This window comes from Branchiostoma lanceolatum, chromosome 4 (genome assembly GCF_035083965.1).
Source record: "Branchiostoma lanceolatum isolate klBraLanc5 chromosome 4, klBraLanc5.hap2, whole genome shotgun sequence".
Lineage (NCBI taxonomy): Eukaryota > Metazoa > Chordata > Leptocardii > Amphioxiformes > Branchiostomatidae > Branchiostoma > Branchiostoma lanceolatum.
The window spans coordinates 16764292-16782534 of NC_089725.1; the positions used below are offsets into that span (position 1 = coordinate 16764292).

At 45.6% G+C, this 18243-nt stretch overlaps 2 protein-coding genes across 2 annotated transcripts; one reads left to right on the forward strand and one right to left on the reverse strand.

Moving 5' to 3' along the window:
- Positions 1-596: 596 nt before the first annotated feature.
- LOC136432945 (organic solute transporter subunit alpha-like) lies at positions 597-7880 on the forward strand. Its single transcript, XM_066424614.1, has 9 exons — positions 597-822; positions 3780-3934; positions 4128-4201; positions 4375-4533; positions 4960-5074; positions 5527-5673; positions 6342-6447; positions 6725-6875; positions 7064-7880. The coding sequence occupies exons 1-9, from the start codon at positions 774-776 to the stop codon at positions 7527-7529; spliced, it is 1422 nt and encodes a 473-aa protein (XP_066280711.1). The 5' UTR covers positions 597-773; the 3' UTR covers positions 7530-7880.
- Positions 7881-7928: 48 nt separating this feature from the next.
- Positions 7929-17944, reverse strand: LOC136432944 (uncharacterized). The gene is made up of 6 exons (XM_066424613.1): positions 17190-17944; positions 12194-14414; positions 11850-11947; positions 9344-11529; positions 9075-9214; positions 7929-8707 (listed from the first exon to the last, which is right to left on the reverse strand). Exons 2-6 carry the CDS (start codon positions 14395-14397, stop codon positions 8329-8331), a joined length of 5007 nt encoding a protein of 1668 aa, XP_066280710.1. The 5' UTR covers positions 14398-14414; positions 17190-17944; the 3' UTR covers positions 7929-8328.
- Between the last annotated feature and the right edge of the window lie 299 nt (positions 17945-18243).

Sequence of the window (18243 nt, forward strand, 5' to 3'; positions counted from 1 at the left end):
CCTCATTAATAAAATGTGTCCCACTTGCAAAGATGCAAAGATGAATACAATTTCCTGATGATTTGTCATTCTTATAATGAAAAAAAGGAAAAGATTTATGATTATAATCATTAATGTAACAACAAAATAACATTACCTGGAACATGTAGAGAAATATTCAACGTACTTCTATCATGCCCTGAGGCTCTCTACCTAGGCCAATATATATATACATGTACACCGTATAATGCTATGAAAAAAGAAACCGTGCCATCATGTGAAACGTACCATTCCATTATATTATCTATAGAGCAATGATGTTAGAATAGAATCTAGTACACTAGTTTAGATATTTTCGTAGTTGTTTATATTCCATGTTATTTGCCAAATATTGTAACGTTACCTGTTGCAATTGTTGTGCAATAAACTTTGACTTGAAACGTGTATTAATATACATGTCAGGTGTTTGACAGTGAAATAACGTAAAGAGTCAGCTGTAGTAGGGTATGTGTATTTTCAATCCCAATTCCAGAATAGCCCCATGTGTGCCTTGTCAGTCAGGTCGTTAAAGCGCCAGGACGGAGCCCTGCGCGCGAGAACAATTTACGACTTGTGACGAACAGTCCATTTCCGCCCACAGCCAGCGTTAGGATAGGCCCTCCAATCGCCCCCACATCAGTACATTTCCGGCGACGAAGTGCCACTGTTCTGTGGTTCATTCCGTCACACTCACTGGGCTACCAACGACGGCATTTCAAAGACCAAGTTGGTACAACTGCAAATCGGCTGCCAAGATGTTGAACTGTAGCGAAGAGACGCCACAAGCGGCAGATTATTTGCAACGTAGGTCGCCACTTTTGTTTTCGTTTACGGGTTTAGCTGGTTTGTTTTTATCTCCCCTCTGACATGTCTGACCTCTGTGATGAAGCCCACACCACGTTGATTATGTTAAATTAAGAATTGTGCCATGTTACGATAGAAGTGTAGAGTTTAGGCACAAGGCGTCTATCACTTGAGCGCGACGCCAGTAGATTTCCGAGCCCTGAATTCAAATTTGCTTTATACAACAATAGCCATCTGCGGAGAGTATTTATGGGTTTCGCCGACAGCTTGTCAAACTGCGACAAGGAGTTTCATCCTGCCAGTCGCCATGTCAGTTTTCTCTGTGTGCACACTTTCGCTGGGTATTTAAATGTTAGACGTTCTTTGCCGCGACCTTTGGACTGGCAACACCGTGCAAACTACAACGGTGTCACTGACATATGGTGCGATTGCATGTAACTGTTACGCGCACACTTCACAAATGATAACCCTCGGCCACATGGAGAATGTATGGGGTTCTCCTATGCCGCGGAAGCTAATCTTGTTGTGGGGCCTATCTAATTACTTTAAGTCAGTCCGGCAGTTGAATAAATAGACTGTATTATTTGTTAATGTAGGTGAATAATAATGATATTCGAGATACCGTGAGTATTGGCTAAAGGTGTATTATAATACTGTGCTACCATGTGCAATTGTGTGTCGTGGCTTAATTATTGACTCCTTGATTAAATGTGAAATTGTGTTAATAATTTCCATTGTGGTTAGATAGCGTGATATCATCACTATGATCTAGAATAGAACAGTAGGGCTCGTTAAAGTATTATTGTTATGCTACTTATGCTGATATTTGAGACGTTTTATTGGAAGCAGGAATACCGATTCCACTACTTGAGAATGTGGATTTGTAAAACATGTTTCTCCTCCATGGTTGTATTGTTCCCCTTACCAATTTATCATTATGGGTGACTCTAGATTGGGAAAGTGTGAATACAGCCGCGAGGCTATGACTACAATCATAGGTTGCGTCAGAAAAATGGCTGGGATCCGGACGTCCTCTCGTGCTTTATTTTTTTTTTTTTTCATTTTTCAAGTTGGCGAGGAAGGAATAGACGGTCATAAAACTTGCAAGTCAACAACGTATAATTTAAACAGACAACAGATGACATAATATGCATGGCAGGGGCCTCCTTTTACTCCACATCTGCCAAATCTGGTCAGCCCATTACCGTGGGGTCAGCGGGCAGCCTGGTATTTTAGTGGCTGGTTGCCCTCCCTAAGGGTAAATAGATGCTGTATCGAGTTTCTAAATAAGTATTTACGGCCGTTTGCACCAAAAGTGGAATGTCCACTGTTGGATTCTTCGAACTATTGGAACTTCTACTAAGAACACTTTTTTCTTTGACGCCACCGACTGAAAGCAGAATCTTGAAACATTTCATGTTACTTAAAACTTCACATTTGTTTACTGCCCACACACTGCTGGCGAAGTGTCGGCAAATCACTCTCCTAGAGCACTTTGGTGGGTGATTTGCTGCCACTTCAAGATATAAGAATTTGCAGTTCCAATACAGATGGTTTCTACTATAAATGCCAACTAACGTTAACAATCAGTGATTAATCTTGGCCATGACTCCGTTACCATTTGTTTACTGACGCCATTCCTGCAGTGCGTTGTAGAGTCCTGTAGTTTGTATGGAGAGAATTGTCCTTGCAGACGTCATACTGTGCCGACGCCCCCTCCCACCAGGTGAATTACCTGTGTTGACCGGACATGTGCACCCAGGGGCACTTCTGACAGGTGATGAAGTGTCCAGGTACCGCGATGTAATGAAGGTACAGACCAATTTGGGTTGGCGGCGAGATAGAAGGAGAAAATAGGGGGAGGAAAAACACGAGATCTTTCATCAGTGGAGTCGGATCCATAAAGATGCCGGCGACAGAGGCGAATCTATAAACAACATGCAGCGTGTGTTTATTTTTCTACCATGGGTCTCTCAAATGGGGCCATTAGATCGTCCACTCCCAAACTACGGACACCTGTGTTATATAAAGGGCATCATTCCGAGCCTGCAGCTGACCAGTTGGCCAGGAACTAGTACTCTCCAAGCAGAGGATGGGTTCCGGCAGGTTTTTGACGTGTTTTTAGGCGTTTTTGTCGGCCTTTCTACTTTTTCATTTTTTTTTGGTCTCTACAAACCCAACCTCTGCCGGCACTGACCTCGGGGCGGGGCAAACCTATTTACTTCCATTGAAGAAAGGTGGCAGTACTCCTCCCCGAGAACCATTAGATTATCATTAGTGGTAACAATTTTATTGCGCCGGATTATCACACATCCGGCAAGTGTAGCGGCTTTCACGGGGCCGCGCCGGTCCCCCGCTGACTGCCCTATTCATGCGACAGGCTGATCTCACGCCAGCATGAACATTGATAGCATCATAACGTAAATGAAAAAGTAGAAAGGCCGACAAAAACGCCTAAAAACACGTCAAAAACCTGCCGGAACCAATCCTCTGCTTGGAGAGTAAGGAACTAGTGCATAAAACAATAAATCGTAAAGTAAAGTATTGGCTTGACCTGTGGCTTGTGTCAGGTCTTGAGACACCCTGGGAGGTTGAAATGGTCTGGGGTTTGTGACTTGGACCTCAGTCAAGTCAAGAAGTGAATGTAGGATGGAAAGGGTGTCATACATGTTACAAATGATGTTTTGTTTCAACAATTCTAAAATGATAACTATACAGTTTTGTGTATGAATTGACGGGGACATGCATGTGAAGGTTTTAGAGTGTCAGTCTAAAAAGAATGTTTGTAGACTCTTGGCAGAAGATATGGTAAAATGATAAAAAATCAATAAAATGTTAGTCCATAGTAAACATAGCCCAATGTCACGTTACAGTTACCTGGTCTTACCTAGTATATCATATCTTGGTAGATTTAGAGTTGAAGAAATTACTTTTCCTCTATCAAACGTATTTTTCAGAGTTGGGGAAGGCAGAAGAAGCCATAATCGTTTCCCTGACGTTTGTGACGTTCTTCACTCTGTTCCTGTTCATGGAGGAGCTGTGTTTCGCTACCAGACACATCCCGGGAGAGAACACGAGAAACAGGATCGTCTGGATCCTCGGAACCTACCCGGTAAGATTTCTTATATTGCAATCGTGTCTACATTTCATCTATTTGTTTGTTTGTTTTATTGAGATCTCCATTCGTGTCACATTATATCAAAGAAACACTATTCTATATGTGGGAGAGAACGCCATGTTACAGTGCATTGCAGTAAATTGCTTTACGTCGTGACCAATGACCGTACTTCTGGTAATCTTCTCAGGTCTTCTCCCTGACATCGCTGATGAGTCTCTACATCCCGAGGTCCAACCTGATTGGTGGATTTGCAGCTAACATGTGAGTGCCGGGCAGCGCTTAGAAAGATGGACAGATAGCATATTTGTCGGACACATTATATGATATGTGGTTGCCTTTATCACATTACACGAAAGTCGCAACAGCATCTATTAGTGGTAATTACTTGACTTCATTATTTAAAAGCAGAATTTTATCTTCCATTGCCTTTCCAGCTACTTCGCGGTCGCGGTGTACCAGTTCTTCATGCTGATGGTGGACTACTTCGGTGGTGATGAGGACCTGGTAACAACGTTGTCTGGCTTGAAGGTATCCCTCCGCCGCCCGCCATGTTGCTGCTGTTGTTGCTGTCTCCCGCAAGTAGACATGACACTGTACGCACGTCTTCTAATATCCAAGAAATGTCTTGATTTGTGTCCGTTTTGTCACTATCGATAGATACCGGGTACTGTCGACAACAAGATACAACGTTGTGAGAAGTGTGACGGAAAATATCAAAATATATTGGTACTTACTATTACTAGATTCGTATGAGTGTAATGACTTAAGCAAATCGTGATAACAAATAACGCCCTCTCAATTGTTGATAAAGACTACTAGCCACTAGGGTATTAGAGTAATAAGGTAAATCTATCGTTTTTTTTGCTCATCGTTCAATTGTTGAATTGTGTTAATTTCTCTTGACCCAGCGGGACGCGGCACTTTGCAGCTAGTTATGTAATGTGTGTAATATGAACTCAGTCTCTAGATAACCTCGAAAATATTGTTGCTGGTACCATTTTCTTTTCTCCTACTTCCAGAGGCACGCTGGGCCGACTGAAGCTGGCCGTGATGCAGATGGCCATCATGCGGCCCATCCTGTACTTCATCGCGCTGGTCACGTGGAGCGACGGCAAGTACGGCCTGGGACAGACGGTAACATTCATTCTACAACCATGTCAAAACATTGGACATTTGCTCAATGTCGAGGCAACGTATTTGCTTATGATGGGAAAATTAATTACTGTTTATGATAAGCAATTACCGGACTACGCCCAAAATAGTTACTCAAGCAACTGGATAAAATATCAATTTTATCAAGTTTCTTAAGTAACCATTTTTGGTGTATCTTATCACCTGGATGTCTAACCTTCATCAACGTAAATTACGGACTATTTCTGTGAAAGGAGCTCGCCGGGCGCCCTGTCAATGTATTCTATAAGTAAGCAATGACCATAATCAACTTCAAAGGTTAACCCTCTAATGGCCTTTGATATATCTTGTTGGGTTACTGATGGTGCGATCAAACACTCAATATGTCATCGTCATTTCAAGTTGCGCTTTTCTCATACGCTACTAAACGTGCAACGTACGCCTTCATTGTCCAGGATTCCGGACCAAGCGTGAACAACTTCGTGGAGGGGTTGGAGACGATATCTACTCTGTTCGGTATCTACGGGTTCGTGGTGCTGCAGCCTTGCGTCACCAAACCTCTCAAGGGGAAGAGCATCTCACTGAAGAACCTGCTTGTTCAGGTACGGCACACTGCACATCACAAATTGCACTTAAACTTAAACTAGAACGTTGCTAGAAACAATATTAGGCATTCTGTTTGAAACACACAAAAGAACTATATAGAATTACAAAACTGATCCCAAGAACCCCGAAACCCTAGTGTATGCATAGTGTTTATAAACGTGCAGTCTGGATAGCAGTGGGCGTTGATATCTTCGACGTTACCAACAATGCACCCATACATCGCAAAGAATAGATTTACCACGACCTTTAAATGCACATACTTATACCAATGAAATGTACATTGTAGCCTGTGACGTCCTTACCTGAGTGCTCATTGACAGTTCAAGGAGGTTGTAAGTAAACACGACGACGTTGTTTGACAACCGCTTTCCTACCACTTTCTTAGTAAGTAAGAACAATAAAGGAAAACAAACACGTAACGGTGAAGGTACACTGGGCTACGTCTAGCTCCGATCAGATGTTTCCATTGTCAAGTTGTCTTAGTTTCTTCAGGACCTGTCCATCAAATGGTAAATATTAATGCAGGGAAGGGGAAGGACTGGCAACCCCACCCTGGAAAAATATACCCTGCTGCTGAAACAGCAAGGAAACTTGCAGCCTTTTGTGCCACTAGGTCCAAAAGATACCCTGTATGAACGCTCGTCCTTTTCCGTTTGGATTCCAGATCGCAGCAGCTCTGGCAGGGATACAGAAAATGCTGCTGAGCTTGTTAGCCTCGTTCCAGGTCATCCCCTGTGGGCCTCACTTCTCTGCCAGGACGCGAGCTGATTGTAAGTAATTCATGTTACAGAATTATATTTTTTTAAATTTTATTTATAGCCATGCTGTATTCTTGTCTATAATGTTTCGCGTGTAGATTCAGGTTGATATGATATTAAGAACTGTTTTCTTTCACGTGACATTAATATTCAAGGAAATTTGGTCGAAACTTATGAGGGGCAATCTTGTACTTTTGTAGAAGATAGTAATCATTTGATTAATCAATCAATCAATGTCATTTATTGTAACCGTACTGGTGTCATTACATCATCATAAATGTTTTCACAGACATCCATAACTGCCTGATCATCGTGGAGATGATGATCGCGGCTCTGGTGGCCCGGTGGGTGTTCACCCGGAATGACCATGACGTCCTGCTTCAGATACCCAGCTCAGACGCGGAGGACCCAATACAACTGGAGGACAAGGAACAGGAAAAGTCAGTTTTCTTTCATCCACGTCACCTGCCTCTGATTACACACGTCTTTTCAACCATTGATTTCAATTTGTTACAAATTTGTTGTTTTTTTGTTTGGATCGTAGAAGACGAGACACGTAGGAGATACCTCTTTCATATACTGGATTCGTTCGATCGTTTGCAATGATTTATTTTGTGTTCACCTTTAGACTACAGTCAAAGGATGAGGAAAGGTCTCATTGTCTCTCCTGTGGCGTGAAGAAACACTCCAAGTCGTCCGGCGATATCAAATGTAAGGCTGAGGCGAACGGAGGGCCCGGTGGTGTCGCGCATTGGAAGAAGCGCCATCGTCCTGCACCGGCTAGGAGTGAGGGAGACTTGCACTATGTCAAACTTCGTAACGACACAGATCTTTTACAGTACAAGGCAGACATACCGTCACGTCCGAACGGTGACGTAACAACTCAGCATTGTGATTGTGTAGATGGAGAAAATCCGAAAACAGGGCATGACAGTGCTGAGGAGTTGGGGACACCTGTACATAGCTCTGAAGATGTGCGGGTAACTCAGCCCACGCGCGAACTCCCTGGGGATAGGGGTAATGAGGAGGAAGGGGTGTGGCTCATGAACAACTGTGAAAGAGGACAGGAGAGGAGAAACAGTTCCACAGTATAACACTAGTGTGCCTTCCTGCGTGCCTTTTCAAAAAAACTCCCGACAAATACTTGTTGCTTTTGCATTCTACGACAACTGGCAGATAAATTATATAACGAAAACATTTGATGATTTTGTAAACTTTGACTATTTGTGAATCTAAGTCAAAACCTTATTCAGGACCTCCTAATATGAAGTGTTGGGGTTAAAAGGGTTTAAGTACCGGTGTCTTACGGCCGTTTTACGCCTTACGGGTTATTGGCGGTGCTTTCATGTATTTTAGTGTATCAATAGGAAGTACATTTTTTGAACCAAAGTGTCGTCATGTTTTTTTCTTCATAGTTCAATTAAAGTTGACAACCAAACTACCAATCCATTGTGTCTGATACCTAATTCATTAAAAAAACATTAAGATATCCGTGAAGATTATAGCAAGTTTAAAAAAATTTAAGACGCTTCCCAAGAGACATCTACAACAATTAGATATATGTACTTATATACCGTTATTGGATAGGATTTGGCTTAATATTGATATACATTCCTATCATAACATATAAATAAACTTAAGATTCTTTATGCAGATGCAAAGTTTTCCTGATTATAAACAGTCGAGTCATATAGGCTCACATTTGTCACACAGTCGAAGGGAAAATGGGTGGAAATGGATGTTAATTAATCATAACAAACAGTGAACGATTTTCTTTTCTCAACGCTAGATGCATGCTTTCAAAATACAAATATACTTCATATACTGAAGAACACTTTCGTATACATGAGAATATAACGAAAGTATTGTCCAAGTGGCCATCGAGTTTGCCACCTAACCCCTTTTCTTGAGGTACTTCCGAATGCTTGCCAGTCGCTCCAAGATGCGCTGCATCCTCCGGTGGAAGGCATGCAGATCTTCTCGCGTGTACTTCTCCTTTTTACCGTCAGGGGACGCTCTCAGCGCTGCCGGCTGGTCGTCCTGCGTCTCTCTGGTCGTCAGGTACCGGTAGAAGTACAGGAAGCCATCTTGGTTGGAGCATGTGAAATCCTCAGGCAGGATGTCAATCAGTCGCTTGTCCTGTAGGTTGGCGGGGCCGGCACATGCAGGCTGCAGGCGTGGGTTGATAATGTCCACGTGATCCTCTATCCACTCCCGCAGGCCCCGCAGGTGGCAGTCACACCGCCAGGGGTTCCTGTCCAGGTCTATGTGGCTGGGAACACAAAAATGGTAGATGAAATTTATTGACTTTCCTGCCTCGCAGGTAGCACACTTGGCGCCCTCCTTGGTGCTGAACTGTGCTTCCACATGTACATACGAAACAGCAACCGCTTCTGTAAGCGGTGGTCCGTGACTTTCTGCACTTCGGCATTCCTAATCTCCAGCACACGCGATATTATCCACGCTGCGTTTAGGTTTTCATAACTTCAGATCGTTACACAGACAAACAAACGAAGAAACATACGTTGTGAAATAAGGTATGAAAAATCCAAGTCGACAGATTTACATTCCCTTACGGCCTCCTGGATTCATAATTACGAACATTGTTTAGCCGTGACGAAAGTGATAAATATCTGTACCTTAGGTAAGAGATCGCCGAGAACACGGATGGATCTATGGAGTCGATACGGTTTTCCCTCAGACTCAAGGTCGCCATGCCTGCCAGACGGGGGACGTCTATGCTCCGGATCTGACGCAGCCTGTTTCTAGAGATGGTCAACTGAAAAACAGCGAAGAAATTGAGCGGGCGGGCGAGAATGCTTAAGTGGCAAGTTATCTTTTGGCCGTTTACGTGTAATTGGGTTGAGGACCAACGGGATGGATAAGCACATAGATATAAAGTGCTTACCTGTGACAACAGCGGAAGCGACTGCAGAGCCCCAGGTATCCTCCTCAGCTTGTTGTCAAACAGGGAGATGGCTGTGAGGTGGACCAGACCTTCAAACGCCCGGTTGTGGATTGCCCCTATGCGGTTCCTAGCGATATACAGCACCCTCAGCTGCCCCAGTCCCCGGAAGGCGCCGCCATGGACGTACCTGATGTCGTTCTGGGAGAGGTCCAGGGTTCGGAGCTGCCCGAGCTGTGACAGCGCGTTGGACGGCACGTGTTTTAGAGACGTGCTCGAGAGATCCAGGGAGAGGAGGTTGCGTAGTCTATTGAAGGCGTCGTGTTCCACCATCTTCATGCAGTTCCCAGACAGGGAAAGGAAGCGGAGGTTTTTCAAAGACGGAAATGGTGACTTTGTGAGCTTCCTGATGCTATTTGTCCCCAGAAACAGTTCCTGGAGGTGAGAGAGCGGCTTGAGTGCTGAATGAGGTACTTCTGTTAGGTTGTTGTCTGCCAGCGACAGCGATGTCAGGTTACCGAGATCTCTAAAGGCGTCGTCTGCAAACACGTTTATGTTGTTTCCAGAGAGGTCAAGACGCTTCAAGGAAGGTAGACCCCTCAAGGCATCTGACGGGACAGACGTTAGACTGTTTTTGTTCAGACGCAAGTACTGAAGTCTATCCAGTCCAGAGACAGCGTGTTGGGGAATGTCTGTGATGTGGTTGGTTGACAAGGTGAGTTCCGTTACGGTTTGAGGCAGTCTGTCCGGGAACTTGGTGAGACTGCGTGCTCTGCAGTTTACCTCCGTTTCTTTACATTCACATTTATCTGGACAAATGTTCCCAGTCTTTTCAGCTTCAAGAAGAATCTGTGCGCGCTTGTTTTGTTCATCTCTTCCACAAACAAAGTCTTCTATTAACAAGTTTCTGATTTTCTTGCCTGTCAGAACGTCTGGACCAGCGCAGATCATATCTTCCACCTCTAGTCCTATACCAAACGTGTATTCCTCCAGCGACCCCCTCACGTGTTTCAGTCCACAGTCGCATTCAAACGGGTTGTTGGATATGGAGACGGCACTAAGATCCTCCAGTTCGTTGAAAACCTTTCTGCCCAGGGATCTGATCTGATTGGAGTCAAGATGGAGTTCTGTCAACTTCATCAGGGGTACCAAATCCTCGTTCCTCACGACTTTGATAGAATTGTTGCGCAAGCTTAAAACCCTCAGACTAGGCAGGTGATGGAACGCTTCCGACGGAACAGATTTTAGAAGATTGTCGTCCATGGTGAGGGACAACAGTCGGGATATACCGCGGAATGCTTCGGGGTCAATTCTCTCCACCCCGTTCCTGCTCAGATCTAAGAAACGCAAGTTGATCATGGGTAGGAATGGCGCTCTCGGGATTCGTTTTATTCCATTCTCAGCCAGGATGAGTGATTCTAGGGCCGTGGCCTGGGCTAGGGTCTTTACAAACTCGCTGACGTCAGCGATGCAAGTTCCACTTATGTCTAGTTTCCTCAAGTTGTCCAGGTCATCAAACGCACGACCATCGATGACCGTGGTGCACGATAACCGCAGCACCAGCGTGCGGAGGCGCGACAGCCCATAGAAAGCTCGAGCGGGAATTTCTGGTAGACTCTGTCCGTTGATGACCAGTTTTCGGAGTTGTTTTAGCGGTTCAAGCTGTCCTAGGGAGAAGCTCTCAGGGTTGTGCGCGTCCAGCGACAGCTCGCGTAGCTGGAGAAGGGACGTGAAGGCGTCAGGTGGAATGGAATGGATGGCGTTTTTCTCCATATTAAGCTTCTGTAGAGACCGTAAAGACTCCAGTGCCTCCAAAGGGAAGTCCGACAGCCTGTTATCTCTCAATAACAGTGTCCGCAAGTTTTGTAATTTGAAGAAATGGAGCAGTTGAATGTTTTCTATTTTGTTTTCTGAGAGGTCGAGAAAAGTCGTGCTCTTCGGGATGTTGTGAGGAACCGCCGTGATCCCCCTGTTGCTGCAGCTGATTTCCGACATCCTGCAGCGGCACTGGTTAGGGCACTCGTCCGGGTTGCCCTCTTGTTCCTTGCCATTACTGTCATCGTAGTTCTCAAAAGAAGGTGGATTTCCATTTTCCGGGCACACCAGGTCGTCTGCAGCGACGTCAATCACTGCCTCCCCTGATAGGTTTGGTGGGCTGTCGCATGTCACATCTCTCTCAACAGCAGATCCTTGAGAAAAAGAAGTTCTAAGCATTACAAACACTATTACTTGTCTTCATCTGATCCCCCCATGTTTGCGAGTACATGCAGGAAGTGGTAACTCGCAAAGTAAAAGCTTAGGTTTAAGTCTAAGGATGAAGTGGTTATCACATCTTTTGACATATAGGACGTTTCTTCCCTTCCTCCTGTATTCTGCATTTCACAGATATATCTCATCCTCCTACGCAGAGTTGAGCCCGCGACATAAAGCTTTTTGAATCAAATTGCTGATAACACGGGTTCAGCTCTGCGTAGCAGAAGGTTACATCTGTACTCCAGTGTGATCTTACCTATTGAACTGGGTATAGTGTCGCTGTCGTCCATCCACTCTCTCAGTCCACGTAACTTGCAGTTGCATGCGAACGGGTTTCCTTGGAGGTAGGCTTGTCTGCGCAAATGGAAACAAATATTCTGGACGTCAATTCTTTAAATGATTTTGAATAAATGCAAATAATAATTTCATTGAAACCATAACAAGGACATCAAGAACAATACGAACATTAGGCTGATTTACGACATGTAATCCCTTGCTACAAAATCAGGCTAGGGAGGATCAAATAAAACGGGTGCGATGGACAAAAAAGCAGAGGTCTTTTTTTTACGAATCATCGAATTTTGGTAGAGCTGTACCCACCTCAGAGATGCAATACTTGACAAGACCTCTGCGTCCACCGTCTCGATTCTGTTGTAGCTGAGTCCAAGCGTCAAGTCTCCTCTGATGCCTGAGAAGTCACGGCTGTCCAGCTCCCGCAGCTTGTTCCGGCTCAGATCGACGGCTGATAACGTCGGGAGGGTAGCCAGGGCCTCCCGAGGCACAAACCTGAGGTTGTTCCGGTTCAGCGTTATTGTGTTCAGGCGGGGGACGTTATGAAAAGCTGCAGAGTCGATGGATGTAATCGCGTTCTCACTTAGATCGAGGCCTCTGAGTTCAGGCATGTCTTTGAACGCTCCCGGCGGGACAGATGTGAGCTGGTTACCGGACAAATCTAGCTGTTGGAGACGGTTCAGACCTGACAAGCCGGCTGAGGGTACGGACCGCAGACATGTACGTTCCAGGTGCAGACGGCGAAGATTTGGCATATGCAACAAAACGTCCTCCTCCAAGGCTTTGAAGCATATACCGTTGAGTACCAAAACCTGCAAGCGAGCAAGTCCCGCCAAGTCCTCCCTACCGAGAGAACCGATCATGTTGTAGCTGATGTCTAAAGTGTGTAGCTGCCACAGCGGGACGAGGGCCTCACTCGGGACCGAGGACAGGTTATTGTGTGACAAGTCGAGGCGTAACAAGTTGGGACATCCCAGAAACGATTGCTCGGGTACATCGGTCAATCGGTTACTTGACAGGCCCAGCGACAACAGTTCACTAAGGTGCTGTAAGGATTCCACCGGAACAGTATCTAGCTGGTTATTGTTCAGTTCAAGGTCCTGCAGATCCGTTAGTCGAAGCAGCATGTCGCTGTTGACTGTTGTTATCAGGTTTCTGGACAGTTGTAAGCTAATCGCTCCGTCTGGAATATCACTGGGTACACCTGTAAGCTGCGCGTTGTTACAGGAGACTTGGCGGTCTTTACATAAACAATACACCGGGCAGGTCAGAGGCGCCGGGGGAGGACCGGCGTCTCGTGCTCCACACGACAATGAACTTCTGGAAATCCAGCGCAGCTGCCGTCCCTGTAGGTGTGGCGGGGACAGGCAAGAAAGGTCCTGCTCAACTTTCACCATGGTGGTCTCGATCCATTCTTTGAAGCCCCGCAGGCGGCAGTCGCAGTTGAAAAATCCGCTAACGTCCAGCGTCTCAAGGCTCGCTAACTCTGAAAACACTTCAGGAGTGACAGTCGTAAAACCGTTAAATGCCAAATACAGGTGTGTCAGTCTCTGTAGCGCCCTGAAGTCCCACGGGTAGAGTGTCCGAATAGCGTTCCGGTTCAGCATCAGGGTGGTTAGGCTGGGGAGGTGCTTGAAGGCGTCAGGTACTCTGGTCAGGTTGTTCTCCTGTAGATTGAGAAACTCCAGGCGAGCCAGCCCGCGGAACGCGTGTGTGCTGATCGAGCCGATTCTGTTGTGGTTCAATGTCAGCCCCCTGAGCTTCTGGACGTTAGGGAAAGCGTCGTCTGATAATGACGTAATCTCGTTGTGAGCCAAGTGGAGACTGGTCAGACGCGGAACGTATTTTAACGCTTCTGACGGAACCCTTGTCAGACACGCGCGAGACAGATCAATAGTGGAAACCCGTGAAAGCCCCTGAAAACCATGCGGTTGTATGTCTCCCAGACAGTTATTCCACAGGGCTAGCAGTCTCAGGTAGGACAGTGTTCTAAACGCGTTGTTTGGGATGGACTTGATGCGATTTTCGTTGAGGGCCAGACGTCTCAACTTCGACAGTGACGTAAGGGCGTCAACAGGAACCTCTGTCAGTCGGTTTGAACCCAGCGTCAGTTCTCGCAGGTTTCGCTGTGCAGAGAAAGCGTTGGACGGGATGGTTCCAATAGAATTGCCGTCAAGGTGCAGACGTGAAAGGGTGGGCAGCCATCTCAGCGCCTCTCTGGGAAACTCGGTCAACTTGTTTTGACTGAGATCTAGCGCCACAAGCGAGGTGAAATTCTCTAAGGAATCGTCACCAAGGGTGGTAATTGCATTATTCCTTAAGTCAAGAATCCTAGTATCTTGAGGAATTCCTGAGGGCACGGTAGTGAGACCGACGGAATTGCAGTATACTTTGTGCCCCTCACATCTGCACGGGCCAGGACAAGACTGCACTGTTTGTAATGTCAGCAGTAGGCAGACCACAAGGGTAACCATGGATACAGGAGGTAGTGAGGTCGACATCGTTGTGTACATATTTCCCTACTGCCCACCTAAAAGAGACGGAAAATGTACATCCATGATAGCGTGTTATCAGCATCTATCTATAACTATGCACCATTATTGTAGGTTATCAGATGGCTGTACTGCTATCGGTATCCATTCTAGACAAGGGTACAAAATACATACAACACAATATAATACATACTGTATATCGTAGAAACGCAACCTCCACCTAGAAAGACGTGGCCTAATTCCCTCTTCGCCATGTCCTACTCAGATAGATGAACTGAGTGCTCAGAGCCAGAGGGGGCGTGACCCCTACCTTCTTGTTCGTTGATGCATGGTGGGTGATTTACACCCTAATATAGATACTGTACTTAGATTGGTGCAACAATGGTGGGGTTACGTATACTTTCAATGCTTTAATTCCGGATTAAGTGTTGTCACCGTTTTTAGATTTATAAGACCCTTGTTAGACTAAGACGTTTTGACGTTTTCAAATGATCTCCCAATTAAGATTCGTTCTCAGTGACCGCGCTATTTGTTATCAGGATGCTGTAACATTGTTTCCTTGACCTCTGACACTGATTTAGATAAAGGGAATTTTTCGGTGGTTAGTGCACAAAGCACTACTGCTGTCGACATCATGGAAATGCGGTCCCTATGGCGCCAAATCGGCAAATGGACACAAATAGTGTGAACTGTCCCTTTTTGGATCTCTGCCCAAACCGTTCCCCAAATTGAAAGCAGCGGCGGTTGAAATAGTCAAGTCCACATCTTCCCATGACCTTTTAAAATCTATGTGTTAGTGAATACCACAGTGGACCCTACTGTCCCGTGTGGAGACCCTGATGACTATGTATGCGTGGACCGCACAGCATGAGGGATTGTTACTGGTAGTCTGAGCGCCAGCCCTCATGACAGGGCAGAATTCCGCTGACACCGCCACAGATTGAAAACGCAGTCGAACTTGTTTGACTGTGAAAACTTGGGAATGTCGCCGGTGGCAGCTGTCTGCACGACAGTGTACCAAGACGTTCATGTTGTCATTAACCATCAGCTTCTAGGGTCACTGCTTTTGGCTCAGAGAGGAACTGTTGCTATGGGGTGAGAGAAGTCGGGCACAAAGGTTCTTTACACGACTCTTCCAAAACACATTACACATGTGTAAGTACACTGAAAGGGCCTCAGTTGTCACCAATCAAGTTTATGTCGAGAAGTGTGAATGACCGCCGAACGAAACGCATATATGGCGAAGTGCTTCGCACAGTGGGCTGAGCAAAGTACTTGTTAGACCTCTTCTTATCCAGTAAGTTACATCATTGCAGTGTTGTTCCTCTTTTAGAATATTTTGTCATCTGAAGCTGTCTAGTATATACTGTTACTGATATCGAACCTTGTTCTTTTTAATTTCTACCTTGGGCACAAGCTAGCTATAGAGTCGATTAAGTATCGAACGCATCAAAGAATCATCAAAAAGGCAACAGAGAGTTACTGACAACCACACTGTCAAGGCAGAAATCTCACACTACCCGTAGCAGTAGGGGCTCAGAACCTAACAAATGCGACGAAAATAAAGTTGAGGGACGAACATGATGGATTACTGTGTGAACTGGTGGATAAATGAACTAACGGTCAAAGAGATAAGTGAATATACTCCTGCAATCTGGAAGAAGATTCTACAGCATTTGTATGGAAAAAACGGATAGGAAAAGACGGGATGCTGAAAAGTAGTGGGAATGAGAGACTGCGGTGACGGACAGCTTGATGGGGACAAAATTGAGCTTTTGTGATCTGTGCGGAACAGGGGTGACGGAACGAGCGAAACCTACCGGATAGAGGCAACATACATTTTTAAATCATTCATCATTATCGCTACCAAAGCTAGGAGGTATCTTCCCGAAGGACTTGGTAAAAGGTAAACGAAATTTAAAAGGATACAAGTACGTGGCCCTGAAACACTGCAGTCTGCATAACAAGTGTCCTGTTATCAGTGCAACATTCCGGTCAGTGTAGAAAATGTAAATATTATGGAACTCAGCGGCCTTACAGACTGATAGCACCAAGTTTTACATCATTGATAGCACGTAAGCCCCCGCGCGATCTTTCTTCTTCAACTGGATCAGAACTGTAATTTACACTCGAAGTTCATCTGTTTTGGCAATGGGTGTAATAGTGGGGATTTCAAGGGCGTACAAATACACAACCACCGCTCCCTGATCTGGCCTTACCTCTAGGGTATACACTACAGTGCCTGATGTGGCCTGATGTGTCTCGGGTCGCCAATCAGCACCGGAAAACTACACGACCTTTCGCATGTTTCGGGTTCCTGGCAGGCTCTAACAAGTTGTAATGTTGGCTCTACCTGCTGTGCACATGTCGGGCACCAGAAATGGCTTATTTCCCTTGAATGTTCCGGGGAGTTGAAATGATTAACAGGTTAGGATTGCCGGGGCAGCTACAGCTTGAGGATTGCTGCTAAGTTAAAAATGGTTGTTGGGGATTTTCCTTATTGTGACAGTCCTTGCAAAAAAGATGAATCACTGTGAAGATATTCACAAAGATAAATGCCTGGTCTGATAACAGACATATTTGTCACTGGTGCTTATCTAATAACTACACAGACTATTGTCCTGCATGTTGTCTAAACTCATCACAGCCGCTATACTACACAATCGGTTGTTTCCACTAACAACGCAGCTGGTTTGAATATACCCTTCGTGTTGTTCAGAACATCACACTTCAATGCCTCCCTCTATCTCAGTCCATGCCTGCTAAAAAGTGCTAAGAGTGCTAAGTGGCAACAGGGAACATCAAGTACCCACCGTAAATAACTGGAAGGCTCAGATCGATGAAAGACGCGTCTCTTCCTGTTCCGACATGGTGGACGTCAGGCTCTGCTCGGAGTCACGGGCAGCACTGTCCTGAGACGGGACAAGTCAATGAACAGTAACGACTGCTGGGACTTCCTGAATGGGCGTTTCAGCTCGGTTGTCAAGTCTGTTCAGCAGAAAGTCTCCAAACTTGTACCGGTGCCAACTGACGACCCCCGCCAGCACCGTCTTCGTAAAAGGGCTTTGAAGTGCGCGATGTCTGACGAATCGTGAAAGATGTCTCTTAACGGGATTGCTTGGCGAGGCGACCGACGGAAACCTCTACCCCTTTCCCTACAGATCTCCACTTGAAGCTTCTGCAGTCCTGGAGTGACTGGGAGGTCCTATGTAAGAGACCCCCCGCATGGATGCCGCTTGTGATGGTACAAAAGCAGATCCAGGCTCAAATCGAGATATCTGGCAATCAAAGGCGTCACTGATTACAGCCGACAGCGATATTATGACTGCCTTCTGTCCGCTGCAGAAAATCCAAATTAAAACTCAGCAGCAACCACAAAACAAATTAGTCAGCATAGCTCAATCCATTCGTTCTGCGGAATCGCGCACGTGTATCACTTACACAACTTGACGAGGACAGTGCCAGACTGAGAATTAAATAAGAAAGACCTAGAAATTGTTAACGATGTCTGAGGCCGCACACATTGATATATGGGGCTTTGAAGTTGAACTTCCGAAGCAACGCAGGAAACAAAACACAACAATTCTGGGGTCAGACACCCTGGCCATAGCTACAGCGACCAAGTAATGACAATTGCTGAGAGACAGAAGGTCCTGTGTGGCCCGTGACAAAAAATAACGTTATATGGAGTGTCAGGTGATGGAATAATGCCAGGCACACTTGGACTTGACATTATCAACAAACAATTGGTTAGTCGGTCTGGAAAAGAAAAGTCTTGTGTGCTCAAAGGTACCCCTAATGTTTACATAAGGAGTTTCTTGTCTATTGAAGAAAAGTTGATGGAGTCTTGATGGTGCCTGTTCCTGA

What these genes read in the sequence shown, in the direction of transcription:
- LOC136432945 (XM_066424614.1), top strand. Translation starts at nt 774, where the DNA reads ATGTTGAACTGTAGCGAAGAGACGCCACAAGCGGCAGATTATTTGCAA. An exon ending in GGATCCTCGGAACCTACCCG is followed by an intron (nt 3,935 to 4,127) that starts GTAAGATTTCTT and finishes TAATCTTCTCAG; the next exon opens with GTCTTCTCCCTGACATCGCT. An exon ending in TGAAGAACCTGCTTGTTCAG is followed by an intron (nt 5,674 to 6,341) that starts GTACGGCACACT and finishes TTTGGATTCCAG; the next exon opens with ATCGCAGCAGCTCTGGCAGG.
- LOC136432944 (XM_066424613.1), bottom strand. Translation starts at nt 14,397, where the DNA reads ATGTACACAACGATGTCGACCTCACTACCTCCTGTATCCATGGTTACC. An exon ending in TCAAGTATTGCATCTCTGAG is followed by an intron (nt 11,948 to 12,193) that starts GTGGGTACAGCT and finishes CCATTTGCGCAG; the next exon opens with ACAAGCCTACCTCCAAGGAA. An exon ending in TCGGCGATCTCTTACCTAAG is followed by an intron (nt 8,708 to 9,074) that starts GTACAGATATTT and finishes TTGTGTTCCCAG; the next exon opens with CCACATAGACCTGGACAGGA.